The sequence below is a fragment of the Bubalus kerabau genome, chromosome X (assembly GCF_029407905.1).
Source record: "Bubalus kerabau isolate K-KA32 ecotype Philippines breed swamp buffalo chromosome X, PCC_UOA_SB_1v2, whole genome shotgun sequence".
Taxonomy (NCBI): Eukaryota; Metazoa; Chordata; class Mammalia; order Artiodactyla; family Bovidae; genus Bubalus; species Bubalus kerabau.
This window is the reverse complement of record NC_073647.1, coordinates 44,009,112-44,025,207: the sequence shown is the minus strand read 5'-3', so window position 1 is coordinate 44,025,207 and position 16,096 is coordinate 44,009,112. Positions and strand designations below refer to the sequence as shown.

Genomic DNA, 16,096 nt, shown 5'->3' with positions numbered 1-16,096 from the left:
TCTTCACTTTCTGCCATAAGGGTGGTGTCATCTGCATATCTGAGGTTATTGATATTTCTCCTGGCAATCTTGATTCCAGCTTGTGCTTCATCCAGCCCAGCATTTTGCTTGATTAGTCAAGTATTTTGTAGGATGCGCCTCAGTTGGAGTTCTTCTGCTCTTTTCCTTGTGACTATATGGGGCTTATGGAGTTATCCTTCCTTGAAAGGAAGACCACAGAGGTTTAGTGTCCTTCTCATCGTATCAAGGGAATATAGTATCGGAACTTCTGGTGGTCCAGTGGTTAAGACTTTGTACTTCCACTGCAGGGGGCATGGGTTACATCCCTGGTCAGGGAACTAAGACTCCACATGCTGTACAGCAAGACAAAAAAAAAGCAGGGAATATAATATCAGTATAACTCATCACTATTAATCTTAATCTTGATCACCTGGCTGATGTAGTGTATGTCAGTTTCTCCACTGTAAGGTTATTTTTCTCTTCCCCACCCCTTATACTATAATCTTGGAAGGGAGTCAGCACTTATGGAGAGGAGAAATGTCTACATAAATTAATTTGAATTCTTCTGTTTTTACGTTTTTGCTCAGTCATTTATATCAGCATAGAGTCACGGATATTTATTTTATACATAGGGTCATAATCCAGTACCACTTTATTTTGCTGCTTTAAATTTTTCCAGCTTTAGCCATTGAAAACTCTTTTCTGTCAGTTCTGTGCCCCTTTGACATATACCCACCAATATAAAATATTTTTAAAAGTACTTCCTAGCACTGTAAGAAGCTCAGATCTCATCTAGATATTTCCTGTCCCAATTTAGAATCAGCTATGTCTCCAAGGAGGTCTGGTTCCTTTTATTGGAGAATTGTGTTTAGAAACCAAAATCTGGGTGCCAGGTGTGTTCATTGATACTTGGATGTTGTTGCTTCTAGGCCTTTTCATCTGACAGAGCAAGCGGATGTTTATCTGAATACTAACCCCATGTATATGCACATGTTTGTGAATATTTCTATATGTAACCACACACACACACATATATAGCTAAACATTATTCATACTGATGTCTCCAATTCTAGTCAACTATCATATGGATCTCTTTCTAATTCTCTCGTCTGTAACCTCCCTCTCCAGCAGTGAGAAACCTGGCTTCTGTAATCTACTGTCCATTTGCTTACTTGTTTAGTTTCAGTATACATGCAAAGTGGTTTGCTTGAGACTTAATGTATATGCCCTGTGGGAAACTACATGCCTACCTAGAGGGAAGGAAAGCTGTCAAGTTCAGTAGTGATCAGGGTTGGGCAGATGGGTCCACTTCTGAGGACAAATTGTCTTGTGAAAAAACCTTCTGCACAGCCTCTTTAGTTATGTGTCAGATACTAGCCTAGGTGTAGGTGCTGGGGTTGGTGGGGGGAGCATGTCCTAGGTTGCCAAAATGCAGATCAGCCTTTGTATGAGAGTTGGGATGGGGTGAAAGAACTTGTCTCATTATCAAAAGTCATACTATGAGGTTTTTTCTATAAGGTTATATTAAATACTTCATTTTTCATACACTTGAACCTTCAGTCTTCTAGTGGACTGAGAACTGTTTTTTTTTTGGTTTTGTTCTGTTTTTGCTGTTGTTTTGAAATCAATAGATTGCTTGTTGAGGGATATCAATTCAGTGTATCTTTGGGTGGCTTCAACTGATTTCCTTTTGTGGCATTGTCTTCATAATACTGTCTAAAGGGAAGTGACAGTTACAAGCGTATATTTGTATTATTTTATTTCTTTCCAAGAGAGTTACATTTTAAAATCTTTTTTTTCTTTTTAATTTTCAGGATCTGGGGACACTGGCGGTTTCCGTCTGGAGGATGCAGTGGAAGGAACTTCTTCAATAAAGCGTGAGTAGTAAATCAGACTATTAAATGCATATAACAGTGCTTAATATGCACTACCCATTTAGAATACACATTCAAGGAAAACAGTAGGTGGCCTGTTTCACTTAATCAGATATAACATGGCTATTATAATTTGAATTATTTAAAAGAAAATCTGGATATTTAAAATCCTTTGTTTCCTTTGTGGAGAATACCAAAAGTGTATAATAATTGACCCAGGATTTTCTCTGACTCAAGTCTTAGCCCTTGCTAGTGTGACACCCCAGCAGTGACCTCCAAGGACTAGCTTTTTCTAGCTCAGAAAAAGATACCTTGAAGTGAATAAGGGATTTGTTTCTCCTTTTAGATCTTTTTATAATGACTATTCTTTATGTGGTGTCTACGTGTAACCTCTCAAATGCTAAGCTTTGTCATCAATTTCTCTTTAAATTTTTTTCAATTTAAATTTTTCTCTCAAGGTTAACCTTTTTTTTTTATTTTTCTTTTTTTAATTTATTTTAATTGGAGGCTAATTACTTTACAATATTGTGGTGGGTTTTGCCATACATTCACATGAGTCAGCCATGGGTGTACATGTTTTCCCCATCCTGAACCCCCCTCCCACCTCCCTCCCCATCGCATCCCTCAGGGTCATCCCAGTGTACCAGCCCTGAGCACCTGGTCTCATGCATCGAACCTGGACTGGTGATCTATTTCACATATGATAATATACACGTTTCAATGCTATTCTCTCAAATCATCCCACCCTTGCCTTCTCCCACAGAGTTCAAAAGTCTGTTCTTTACATCTGTGTCTCTTTTGCTGTCTCATATATAGGTCACCATTACCATCTTTCTAAATTCTATATATATGCATTAATATACCGTATCGGTGTTTTTCTTTCTGACTGACTTCGCTGTGTATAATAGGCTCCAGTTTCATCCACCTCATTAGAACTGATTCAAATGCATTCTTTTTAATAGCTGAGTAATATTTCATTGTGTGTATGTACCACAGCTTTCTTATCCATTCGTCTGCCAATGGACATCTACTTTGCTTCCATGTCCTGGCTATTGTAAACAGTGCTGTGATGAACATTGGGGTACACGTGTCTCTGTCAATTCTGTAAACCATTCTTTTAAAAATCCATGAATACTTAGAAAGTAATGCTGATATTGCCCTTGGTCCCTCCTCATCCTGTAACACCTGCTCCCATTCCCCAGAGGGAATTGCCTAAGCCAATTTGGAATATGCTGGTCCCAATTAGTTTTCTCTGCTGTTATGAACATCTATATATATAGCTTGTTCAGTGCTTTATGTTTTACATAACATGTGTGCTGCTGCTGCTAAGTCGCTTCAGTCGTGTAGGGCTTCTTCCTTTCAGTTATATGTATATATTTCACAACTTGGTAGTTTCCTTTGTTACAGGATGTTGTAACAAAGTACCACTGACTGGGTGACTTAAAACCACAGAAATTTGTTTACTCCCAGTTCTGGAGACCAGAAATTCAAAATCACAGTGTTGGCAGAACATACTCCTCTTTGAAGGCTCCATGTGAAGAATGCTTCCTTGCCTAACCTAGCTTCTGGTGGCTCCAGGTGGTCTTCAGCTTGCAGCTGCATGGCTCCTATCTCTGTCTCCATCTTCACTTGCCCTTCTTCATGTGTGTGTCTTCCCCTCAGTCTTTTATAAGGACACTTTTTGTTGAATTTAGAATTTACCTGGATAATCTCGAATTATCTCATCCCACGATCTTTACTTAATTACGTCTGCAAAGACCCTTTTTTCCAAGTAAAGTCACATTCATAAGATTAGTACTTGGCTATATATTTTGAGAGCCACCATTCAGCATACTACATTTTATATCTCATACACAAACGTTTGCTTCATGAAACTGGTATTCCGGTGGTATGGCTTCAGCCATGGCCAGTGATGCCACTTCTTACTGGCAGACATGTGGTTGTTTTTATTTTGCACAGTTACACATGGGACTTAAGTGAGCATTCTTGTCTGTTTCCTTTGTTCTCAAGTATAATGAAACTACAAGGCCAAAGGGTATATGTATTTTATACTTTAATAGATGCTGACAAATTGTTTCCAAAATGATTGTGCCATCACGTACTCCCACTGATACTGTTATGAGTACCTTTTTCCCCAGACCTTCATCATCACCAGATTTTAACAATTAAAAACATTTTACCAGTATGATGGACAAAAGAGATCCTATTTTTTTTTTTGGCCATTTACATTTTCCTCTTTGAATTGTCTGTTCATATCCTTCCCCCATTTTTCTGCCAAGTTGCTTGTCTTTTTTTTCTAATGAGTATGAAAGGTCTCTTTGTATATTCAGGATTGAGAAGGGCAGGGACTCAGGAATTAGACTGCGTGTGTCTGAACTCTGCCTCTGCCACTTATCAACTGTTACCCTGAGTGAGTTATCTTTCTTGCACCTCCATTTCCTCATCTGTTGCATGAGGTTAATAATAATAATAATAAATTAGTAATAATTGTAAGGGTTCAATGAGATGGCCCCTGTGAATCATTTAGCAGAGGGCTTGATACAAGATGAGTGCTCAGTGTCAGCCATTATTATTGTTATTTGATTTCATTGGATGGACTTACTGTGGCTAGGCCTCTGGTGTAAGAGTCAAGCATATATGATGAATGTACACCTACTTAAACTGATCAACAAAGTCAACATAATTCCCGTCTAACCTCCAGATAGAATTTTTGCAGAAATCAGATCAGATCAGTCACTCAGTCGTGTCCGACTCTTTGTGACCCCATGAATCGCAGCACGCCAGGCCTCCCTGTCCATCACCAACTCCCGGAGTTCACTCAGACTCACGTCCATCGAGTCAGTGATGCCATCTAGCCATCTCATCCTCTGTCGTCCCCTTCTCCTCCTGCCCCCAATCCCTCACAGCATCAGAGTCTTTTCCAATGAGTCAACTCTTCGCATGAGGTGGCCAAAGTACTGGAGTTTCAGCTTTAGCATCATTCCTTCCAAAGAAATCCCAGGGCTGATCTCCTTCAGAATGGACTGGTTGGATCTCCTTGCAGTCCAAGGGACTCTCAAGAGTCTTCTCCAACACCACAGTTCAAAAGCATCAATTCTTCAGCGCTGAGCCTTCTTCACAGTCCAACTCTCACATCCATACATGACCACAGGAAAAACCATAGCCTTGACTAGACGAACCTTTGTTGGCAAAGTAATGTCTCTGCTTTTGAATATGCTGTCTAGGTTGGTCATAACTTTCCTTCCAAGGAGTAAGCGTATTTTAATTTCATGGCTGCAGTCACCATCTGTAGTGATTTTGGAGCCCAGAAATAGGCTGATCCTAAAATTCATATACAAATTCAAGAAACCCAGGGTAGTCAAAACTGTCTTGAAAAAGATGTTGGAGGACTCACACTTCCAAATGTCAGAGCTTACTACAAAGCTGCAGTAATCAAAATAGTCTGGTATTTATCACAAAGGTAGACATAACTCAATGGAATAGAATTGAGAGTCTAGAGATGAACTATTATATCTGTGGCCAGTTGAATTTTGACCAAGGTGCTGAGACTGTTCAGCGAGGGAAGGAATGGTCTCTTCAATAAATGGTGTTGAGGCAATTGGATATCCACATACAAAAAGTGAATTTGGACTCCTGCCTCACACCTTATACAAAAATTAACTCAAAATGGGCCATATACATAAAAACGAACTTCTAAGAGATTTATAGTTTTGTGTATGGTGCGAGGTGAGAGCCTTGAGCATTCTCAGGCCTTTCCTGAGCATTTCCATAGTCTTATACATGCAGGTGGCCTTTTAGATTCCCAGGAAAATCAATATAGTTAATAACAGTGATGGTTTTAATGAAATCATTTAACATCTCCAAAACCAAACACGACCAAACAACAAAACAAGCATAGTACATGTAAATACGCCCCCAATTTGTAAGTTTGTTAATTTCCTGATGGAGGACTCTTTAATATCTCGGTCCCTTTCTCAGTTGTGTGCCAGCCCATCTGATCTTCATCAGCGCCCATTAGCCAGTGTGTCTGGGACCCATAGAACCATCAGAACATGTGTCTTTGGTGGAATGGCATCCTTTAAAACCAGGTCACTCTGCCATCCTTTTTTTCTATCTTAGCTTGCTTCTCATGTGACTGAGGTTTCAGAGAGATAAGCCCATCCGTCTCTCCTTGGCCTAGTTGTTTTTCCAGTTGGAGAACATTTCTCCTTTTTCCATTGTATATTTCGTATTGAAAGAGTCCCTGACACCTCGGTCAGGGTATTTGTATGTGACATCCATTCATCCATATTGAACAATGTTTACTGGGTGCTTGCTCGTTGCCAGGCACTTCCCCAGGAGCTGGGCATGCCACATGGACTAGGTCGTTGCCCTAAGGGAGCTCTTTTCTCCAGAAGGACACAGTACATATAACAATTTCAGACGTTATGTTATCCAGTGCACTCCAGTGTTATGGAGTGCACTGGAGCAGATGCAATAGGGTGATGGGACAGGGAGGGCCCAAAATAGGAGTGACAACTTTAGATTAAGCAGTAGAGGCCTTTCGCAGGAAGGGTGATATGTAGGAGCAAGGAAACAGCCTTCAAGGCCAAGGGATCAGGTCTGAGAGCTGCGAGGCAGCAAAGAACTTCATTGAGTCTGGGGCCTAGAAGGTGGCCTGTGTGGCTAGAGTATGGACAGTGTTGGAGAAAAGGAGGAGCAGTTGGCAGGGGCTGGATCATTTAGGGTGTTAGCAGGTATGGTGACCACTTTATTATAAGTACAAGGGGAAGCTCCTGGAATATTTAAAGCTTTATTTAGAGATAATTCCCATACCATACAACTCACCTATTTAAAACATACAATTTGGTCTTTTCTGGTGTATTCACACAGTTGTGCATCCATCACTGTAGCCAATTTTGAAGCATTTTATCACCTTAGAAGAAACCTTGTTCCCTTCCCTTAGTGCCCCCTGATTCCTTGATTCTTCCCCTCCCCTAGAGCCCCTGGCAACCACCAGTCTCCTTCCTGTCTCCCTGCATTTCCTTGTTCTGTGACATGTCAGTGGAGTCATATAATGTGTAGACTTATATTTGACTTCTTTCACTTGGAGTAACACTTTCAGGGTTCACCATGTTGGTTTCAGAATTTTGCCCCTCCCTCTCCCCTGCCTTCACATCCTCTTCCCTCATCTCTCCCCTTTTCACTCTGTGTGCAATCATCTCACAGGGGGATCTGCTTTTTCTTTTGCCAAATCAAGCTTCTTATGAGTGCCCCGATTTTCTCCAAATGCCATTGACACTATCATAGAGCCACACCCAGGGGAAGTGGCCCAGCTTATTGACTGTTTGGTTTTGGCACACCTTACAAAGAGGCACTCCCAGCAGGAGTGCAGTGTTGCTGGCCAGGTTCACTGAGCATCAGAGAATCCTTGTTAAGTTTGTCATTTTGAGCGAGGCTTCACAGAAACATATGACTTTATTTTAGGAGCTCACTGCTTTGATGGCCTTGGCCTACTCTTCTAATTCCTTGATAAGTAGCTAGACTTCGCTCATTTCAATTGTTGATGATAATAAATCGCATTTAAAGGCTCACGACGAGAAAATCTGAAGTTAATGGTGTCTTAAAAAGTACACAAATCCAACATGATGCTCTGCATCACCACAGGCTCAGGCTCTGACTCAGCAGCTGGTTCCCTAGACATACAAGCAACATATACTCTTGAACTGGCACCTGTAGTTCTTCAGAGAAACCAGGATCCTCCAGAAACTGGGAGTAGTAGGGTAGAGTTCCACAAAGCCATCGTGATCACGATGCTACGGCATGGCTTAAGGATAGACATGCAGATCAATTGAACACAAATTAGAGTCCCAAGTCCTTAGCATCTATGTTTTTTTCAAGCCAGAAGAAATAATTTTTACACAAGAGCTATATGAATCATGGATTTTAAGCTAATAATATGTAAGTCACAATTGCTTTTCTAAATATTGCACAAATAGTGGTTTCAGTAATGTCATTTCTCTTTCCTAACTATGTGTGTGCTAAGTTGGCTTCAGTGGTGTCTGACTCTTTGCAACCTTATGAACTATAGCCTGCTGGGCTCCTCTGTCATGGCAATAATACTGGAGTGGGTTGCCATTTCCTACTCCAGGGGATCTTCCTGACTCTGGGATCAAACATGCATCTCTTATGTCTCCTGCATTGGCAGGCGGGTTCTTTACCACTAGCACTACCTGGAAAGCTGTATTCCTAACTATACATATCACCATAATACAAGATATACATAAGGAGCCTCATTTAGATAGGTAAGCTGTACTTCTTCATTTTTTAAAATTTTTATTTCATATTGGAGGATAGTTGATTAATAATGATGTTAGTTACAGGTGTACAGGAAAGTGATTCACTTATACCCATAAAAATATCCATTATTTTTCAAATTATTTTCCCATTTAGGTTATTATAGCATATTGAGCCAAGTTCCCTGTGCTATACGGTAGGTCCTTGTTGGTTGTCTGTTTTGTACTTATTCATTTTACAGGTACAAAGTCAAATGGAAATTATAGATATAAAACTATCTCTAAACTGATGATGTAGATTTTTTTTGAAAAATACACAATGATAGCATGTGTTACTTGTGGTTCCCTTACCATAAAAATCCATCTACTGATTTGGCCTTCACATTGAAGTAGGCATTACACTTCACACTGAAGTATACCCAATGCCTTCTCAAGGAAGAACCTCTTTTAGATCCTGATTTCCTTTCTTTTGGATATATATCCAGAAGTAGAAATGTCTATTTAGATCTTCTACCTCTTTTTTGATTGGATTGTTTATTTTTTGATAGTGCTAATTTTAATTTTTTTGAGGAACCTCCATACTGTTTTCCATAGTGGTTACACCATTTTACATTCCCACTGACAGTGTACAAGGAGTTCCTTATTCTCCACATCCTCATCAACACATTTATCTTTTTTTTTTGATAGTTATCTTCCCAACAGGTATGAGATGATGTCTCTTTGTGGTTTTGATTTGCATTTCCCTGATAATTAGTGATGTGGGGATCTCTTCATGTACTCAATGGCCATTTGTATGTTTTCTTTGGAGAAATGTCTTAAGTGCTTTGCCCATTTTTAAATTGAAGTATAGTTGATGTACAATATTATGTAAGTTACAGGTGTACAATTTAGTGCTTCACAATTTTTAAAGGTTATACTCCATTTATAGTTGTTATATAATATTGGCTATATTCCATGTGCTGTATGATATATCCTTGTAGCTTATTTTATACATAACAGTTTGTCCCTCTTATTTCCCCACCCCTATCTTGTTCCCCCTCCTTCCCTCTACCCCTGGTAACTACTAGTTTATTCTCTGTGAATCTGTTTCTTTTTTTTTTTTTATATTCACTGGTTCTACTTTTTAGATTCCACATATAAGTGATACAGTATTTGTCTGTCTGACTTACTACACTTAGCATAATACCATCCAAGTCCTTCTGTGTTGTTACAAATGGCAAAATTTCATTCTTTTTTATGGTTTCCATATCTTTAGCTATTGTAAATAATGCAGCTATGAACATTGCTGTGCATCTATTTTTTGGATTAGTGTTTTGGGTTTTTTGAAATATACACAGGAGTGAAATTGCTGGATCATATAGTAGTTCTATATTTAGATTTTTGAGAAGCCTCCATACTATTTTCCATAGCAGCTGCCCCAATTTACATTCCAGCAGCAGTGCACATGGGTTCCCTTTTCTTCACATTCTTGCCAACAATTTTTTGTGGTCTTTTTGATGGTAGCCATTCTGACAGATGTGAGGGTAATCATTGTGGTTTTGATTGACATTTGCCTAATGATTAGTGATATGTCTCTTTTCATGTGTCTATTGGCCATCTACATGCCTCTTTTGGAAAGAAATGTCTGTTCACTTTTTCTGCCTATTTTTTAATCAGGTTGTTTGTTGTTCTGTTGTTGAGCTGTATGAGTTGTTTATATATTTGTATGTTAATCCCATATTGATCAAATCATCTGTGAATATTTTCTCTCATTCAGTAGGTTGTATTTTCATTTTGTCAGTGGTTTACTTTCATATGATGTAAGTTTTAGTATGTTATGTTTTTATTTTCATTCATCTCAGTGTATTTTATGATTTACTTTGTGAGTTCTTCTTTGACCCCTTGTTATTAGAAGTGTATGGTATAATTTCCATATAACTGGAAAATTTTCAAATGGCCCTATGTTAATGATTTCTGTTTTCATCCCACTGCGGTTGGAGAACACAATTTGTATGATTTCAGACTTAAAATATGTTGAGATGTGTTTTGAAGCCTAGCATGTGGTCTGTCTTGGAGAATGTCCCATGTGCAATTGAGTAGAATGTATTTCCTGCTTGAGGGGATGTGTTCTATAGATGTTTGGTACATCTGGTTGATTTATTGCTAAGTTGCATCAGTCGTGTCCAACTCTGTGCGACCCCAGAGACGGCAGCCCACCAGGCTCCCCCGTCCCTGGGATTCTCCAGGCAAGAACACTGGAGCGGGTTGCCATTTATTTCTCCAATGCATGAAAGTGAAAACTGAAAGTGAAGTCACTCAGTCGTGTCCAACTTTTCGCGACCCCATGGACTGCAGCCTACGAGGCTTCTCTGTCCATGGGATTTTCCAGGCAAGAGTACTGGAGAGGGGTGCCATTGCCTTCTTCTTGATTTATAGTATTGCTCAAATCTTGTATTTTCTTTTTGTTATATCTATGATTGAAAGGATTATATTGAGATCTCCAACTATTATTGTTTGACTGTCTTATGTTCCCTTCAATTTTGTCATGTTTTACTTCGTATATTTTGGGGTCTCTATTGTAAGGTGCACATATGTTTAAAATTTTGTCTTACTGCTGTGTTTATCCTTTCATCATTATAAAATGTTACCCTTTGACTCTTGTAACAATTTTTGTCTTAAAGACTATTTTATTTGATAATAGTATCACTCTTACAGCTCTCTTAAGGTTGCTATTTGCATAGGATATCTTTATCAATCCTTGTACTTTCAACTAGTTACTATTATTGCTGTTTTTTTTTTTCTGAGTAGTTGATTAATGATTGAGTGATTCCTGTGTATAAAACTAAACCTGTTTCATCTCTGCCTCTCCCATTACTTAAATTTCATTTCTCTCTACTACCTCCAGTTGTAGGAAGAGTTATAGCATAGTCTCTTTTTTGGTTTCATTATTTTAATTTTATTCTATTTTTATTTTTTTAATATAAATTTATTTATTTTAATTGGAGGCTAATTACTTTACAATATTGTATTGGTTTTGCCATACATCAACATGAATCTGCCACGGGTGTACACATGTTCCCCATCCTGAATCCCCCTCCCACCTCCCTCCCCATACCAACCCTCTGTGTCATCCCAGTGCACCAGCCCCGAGCATTCTGTATCATGCATTGAACCTGGTCTGGTGATTCATTTCACATATGATATTATACATGTTTCAATGCCATTCTCCCAAATCATCCCACCCTCGGCCTCTCCCACAGAGTCCAAAAGACTGTTCTATACATCTGTGTCTCTTTTGCTGTCTCGCATACGGGGTTATCATTACCATCTTTCTAAATTCCATATATATGCGTTAGAATTCTGTATTGGTGTTTTTCTTTCTGGCTTACTTCACTCTGTATAATAGACTCCAGTTTCATCCACCTCATTAGAACTGATTCAAATGTATTCTTTTTAATGGCTGAGTAATACTCCATTGTGTATATGTACCACAGCTTTCTTATCCATTTGTCTGCTGATGGACATCTAGGTTGCTTCCATGTCCTGGCTATTATAAACTGTGCTGCGATGAAAATTGGGATACACGTGTCTCTTTCCATTCTGGTTTCCTCAGTGTGTATGCCCAGCAGTGGGATTGCTGGGTCATATGGCAGTTCTATTTCCAGTTTTTTAAGGAATCTCCAGACTCTTCTCCATAGTGGCTGTACTAGTTCGCATTCCCACCAACAGTGTAAGAGGGTTCCCTTTTCTCCACACCCTCTCCAGCATTTATTGCTTGTAGATTTTTGGATAGCAGCCATTGTGACTGGCGTGAAATGGTACCTCATTGTGGTTTTGATTTGCATTTCTCTGATAATGAGTGATGTTGAGCATCTTTTCATGTGTTTGTTAGCCATCTGTATGTCTTCTTTGGAGAAATGTCTGTTTAGTTCTTTGGCCCATTTTTTGATTGGGTCATTTATTTTTCTGGAGTTGAGCTGCAGGAGTTGCTTGTATATTTTTGAGATTAATTCTTTGTCAATTGCTTCATTTGCTATTATTTTCTCCCATTCTGAAGGCTGTCTTTTCACCTTGCTTATAGTTTCCTTTGTTGTGCAGAAGTTTTTAATTTTTATTAGGTCCCATTTGTTTATTTTTGCTGTTATTTCCAATATTCTGGAAGGTGGGTCATAGAGGATCCTGCTGTGATTTATGTCGGAGAGTGTTTTACCTATGTTCTCCTCAAGGAGTTTTATAGTTTCTGGTCTTACATTTAGATCTTTAATCCATTTTGAGTTTATTTTTGTGTATGGTGTTAGAAAGTGTTCTAGTTTCATTCTTTTACAAGTGGTTGACCAGTTTTCCCAGCACCACTGGTTAAAGAAATTATTTTCTCTCCATTGTATATTCTTGCCTCCTTTGTCAAAGATAAGGTGTCCATAGATGCATGGATTTATCTCTGGGCTTTCTATTTTGTTCCATTGATCTATATTTCTGTCTTTGTGCCAGTACCATACTGTCTTGATGACTGTGGCTTTGTAGTAGAGCCTGAAGTCAGGCAGGTTGATTCCTCCAGTTCCATTCTTCTTTCTCAAGATTACTTTGGTTATTTGAGGTTTTTTGTATTTCCATACAAATTGTGAAATTATTTGTTCTAGTTCTGTGAAAAATACCATTGGTAACTTGATAGGGATTGCATTGAATCTATAGATTGCTTTCGGTAGTATACTCGTTTTCACTATATTGATTCTTCCGATCCATGAACATGGTATATTTCTCCATCTATTAGTGTCCTCTTTGATTTCTTTCACCAGTGTTTTATAGTTTTCTATATATAGGTCTTTTGTTTCTTTAGGTAAATATATTCCTAAGTATTTTATTCTTTTCATTGCAATGGTGAATGGAATTGTTTCCTTAATTTCTCTTTCTGTTTTCTCATTATTAGTGTATAGGAATGCAAGGGATTTCTGTGTATTGATTTTATATCCTGCAACTTGACTATATTCATTGATTAGCTCTAGTAATTTTCTGGTGGAGTCTTTAGGGCTTTCTATGCAGAGGATCATGTCATCTGCAAACAGTGAGAGTTCTACTTCTTCTTTTCCAATTTGGATTCCTTTTATTTCTTTTTCTGCTCTGATTGCTGTGGCCAAAACTTCCAAAACTATGTTGAATAGTAGTGGTGAAAGTGGTCACCCTTGTCTTGTTCCTGACTTTAGGGGAAATGCTTTCAATTTTTCACCATTGAGGATAATGTTTGCTGTGGGTTTGTCCTATATAGCTTTTATTATGTTGAGGTATGTTCCTTCTATTCCTGCTTTCCAGAAAGTTTTTATCATAAATGGATGTTGAATTTTGTCAAAGGCTTTCTCTGCATCTATTGAGATAATCATATGGCCTTTATTTTTCAATTTGTTAATGTGGTGTATTACATTGATTTTGTGGATATTGAAGAATCCTTGCATCACTGGGATAAAGCCCACTTGGTCATAATGTATGATCTTTTTAATGTGTGGTTGGATTCTGATTGCTAGAATTTTGTTAAGGATTTTTCCATCTCTGTTCATCAGTGATATTGGCCTGTAGTTTTCTTTTTTTGTGGCATCTTTGTCAGGTTTTGGTATTAGGGTGATGGTGGCCTCATAGAATGAGTTTGGAAGTTTACCTTCCTCTGCAATTTTCTGGAAGAGTTTGAGCAGGATAGGTGTTAGCTCCTCTCTAAATTTTTGGTAGAATTCAGCTGTGAAGCCGTCTGGATCTGGGCTTTTGTTTGCTGGAAGATTTTTGATTACAGTTTCAATTTCTGTGCTTGTGATGGGTCTGTTAAGATTTTCTGTTTCTTCCTGGTTCAGTTTTGGAAAGCTGTACTTTTCTAAGAATTTGTCCATTTCTTCCAAGTTGTCCATTTTATTAGCATATAATTGCTGGTAGTAGTCTCTTATGATCCTTTGTATTTCTGTGTTGTCTGTTGTGATCTCTCCATTTTCATTTCTAATTTTATTGATTTGATTTTTCTCCCTTTGTTTCTTGATGAGTCTGGCTAATGGTTTGTCAATTTTATTTATCCTCTCAAAGAACCAGCTTTTGGCTTTGTTGATTTTTGCTATGGTCTCTTTTGTTTCTTTTGCATTTATTTCTGCCCTAATTTTTAAGGTTTCTTTCCTTCTACTAACCCTGGGGTTCTTGATTTCTTCCTTTTCTAGTTGCTTTAGCTGTAGAGTTAGTTATTTATTTGACTTTTTTCTTGTTTCTTGAAGTATGCCTGTATTGCTATGAACGTTCCCCTTAGCACTGCTTTTACAGTGTCCCACAGGTTTTGGGTTGTTGTGATTTCATTTTCATTCGTTTCTATGCAAATTTTGATTTCTTTTTTGATTTCTTCTGTGATTTGTTGTTTATTCAGCAGCGTGTTGTTCAGCCTCCATATGTTGGAATTTTTAGTAGTTTTTCTCCTGTAATTGATATCTAATCTTACTGCATTGTGGTCAGAAAAGATGCTTGGAATGATTTCCATTTTTTGAATTTAGCAAGGCTAGATTTATGGCCCAGGATGTGATCTATCCTGGAGAAGTTTCCATGTGTGCTTGAGAAAAAGGTGAAATTCATTGTTTTGGAGTGAAATGTTCTATAGATATAAATTAGGTCTAACTGATAATTTAAAGTTTGTGTTTCCTTGTTAATTTTCTGTTTAGTTGATTTATCCATAGGTGTGAGTGGGGTATTAAAGTCTCCCACTATTATTGTGTTATTGTTAATTTCCCCTTTCATACTTGTTAGCATTTGTCTTATATATTGCGGTGCTCCTATGTTGGGTGCATATATATTTACAATTGTTATATCTTCTTCTTGGATTGATCCTTTGATCATTATGTAGTGTCCTTCTTTGTCTCTTTTCACAGCCTTTGTTTTAAAGTCTATTTTATCTCATATGATTATTGCTACTCCTGCTTTCTTTTGGTCTCTCTTTGCATGAAATATCTTTTTCCAGCCCTTCACTTTCAGTCTGTATGTGACCTTTGTTTCGAATTGGGTCTCTTGTAGACAACATATGTAGGGGTCTTATTTTTGTATCCATTCAGCCAGTCTTTGTCTTTTGGTTGGGGCATTCAACCCATTTACATTTAAGGTAATTATTGATAAGTATGATCCTGTTGCCATTTAGTTTATTGTTTTGGGTTCGAGTTTATACACCCTTTTTTGTGTTTCCTGTCTAGAGAAGATCCTTTAGCATTTGTTGGAGAGCTGGTTTGGTGGTGCAGAATTCTCTCAGCTTTTGCTTGTCTGTAAAGCTTTTGATTTCTCCTTCATATTTGAATGAGATCCTTGCTGGGTACAGTAATCTGGGCTGTAGGTTATTTTCTTTCATCACTTTAAGTATGTCCTGCCATTCCCTCCTGGCCTGAAGAGTTTCTATTGAAAGATCAGCTGTTATCCTTATGGGAATCCCCTTATGTGTTATTTTTCCCTTGCTGCTTTTAATATTTGTTCTTTGTGTTTGATCTTTGTTAATTTGATTAATATGTGTCTTGGGGTGTTTCGCCTTGGGTTTATCCTGTTTGGGACTCTCTGGGTTTCTTGGACTTGGGTGATTATTTCCTTCCCCATTTTAGGGAAGTTTTCAACTATTATCTCCTCAAGTATTTTCTCCTGGTCTTTCTTTTTGTATTCTTCTTCTGGGACTCCTATGATTCGAATGTTGGGGCGTTTAACATTGTCCCAGAGCTCTCTGAGATTGTCCTCATTTCTTTTAATTCGTTTTTCTTTTTTCCTCTCTGATTCATTTATTTCTACCATTCTATCTTCTCCCTCCCTAATCCTATCTTCCACCTCCGTTATTCTACTGTTTGTTCCCTCCATAGTGTTTTTGATCTCATTTATTGCCTTATTCATTATATATTGACTCTTTTTTATTTCTTCTAGGTCCTTGTTAAACCTTTCTTACATCTTCTCAATCCTTGTCTCTAGGCTATTTATCTGTGATTCCATTTT

The 16,096-nt window shown here is 38.1% G+C and overlaps 2 protein-coding genes across 4 annotated transcripts in view; one reads left to right on the top strand and one right to left on the bottom strand.

The window, feature by feature from the left end:
• Positions 1 to 16,096, bottom strand: part of HMGB3 (high mobility group box 3) — a 262,945-nt gene that overhangs the window by 138,227 nt on the left and 108,622 nt on the right. The gene's annotated exons all lie outside the window — the stretch shown is intronic.
• The window catches only part of CD99L2 (CD99 molecule like 2), a 119,464-nt gene that overhangs the window by 75,522 nt on the left and 27,846 nt on the right, over positions 1 to 16,096 (top strand). For all 3 annotated transcript variants that reach the window (XM_055563471.1, XM_055563469.1, XM_055563470.1), the window contains exon 2: positions 1,815 to 1,877. In XM_055563471.1, coding sequence (XP_055419446.1) covers positions 1,815 to 1,877 — 63 coding nt within the window. The remainder of the gene's footprint in view (positions 1 to 1,814; positions 1,878 to 16,096) is intronic.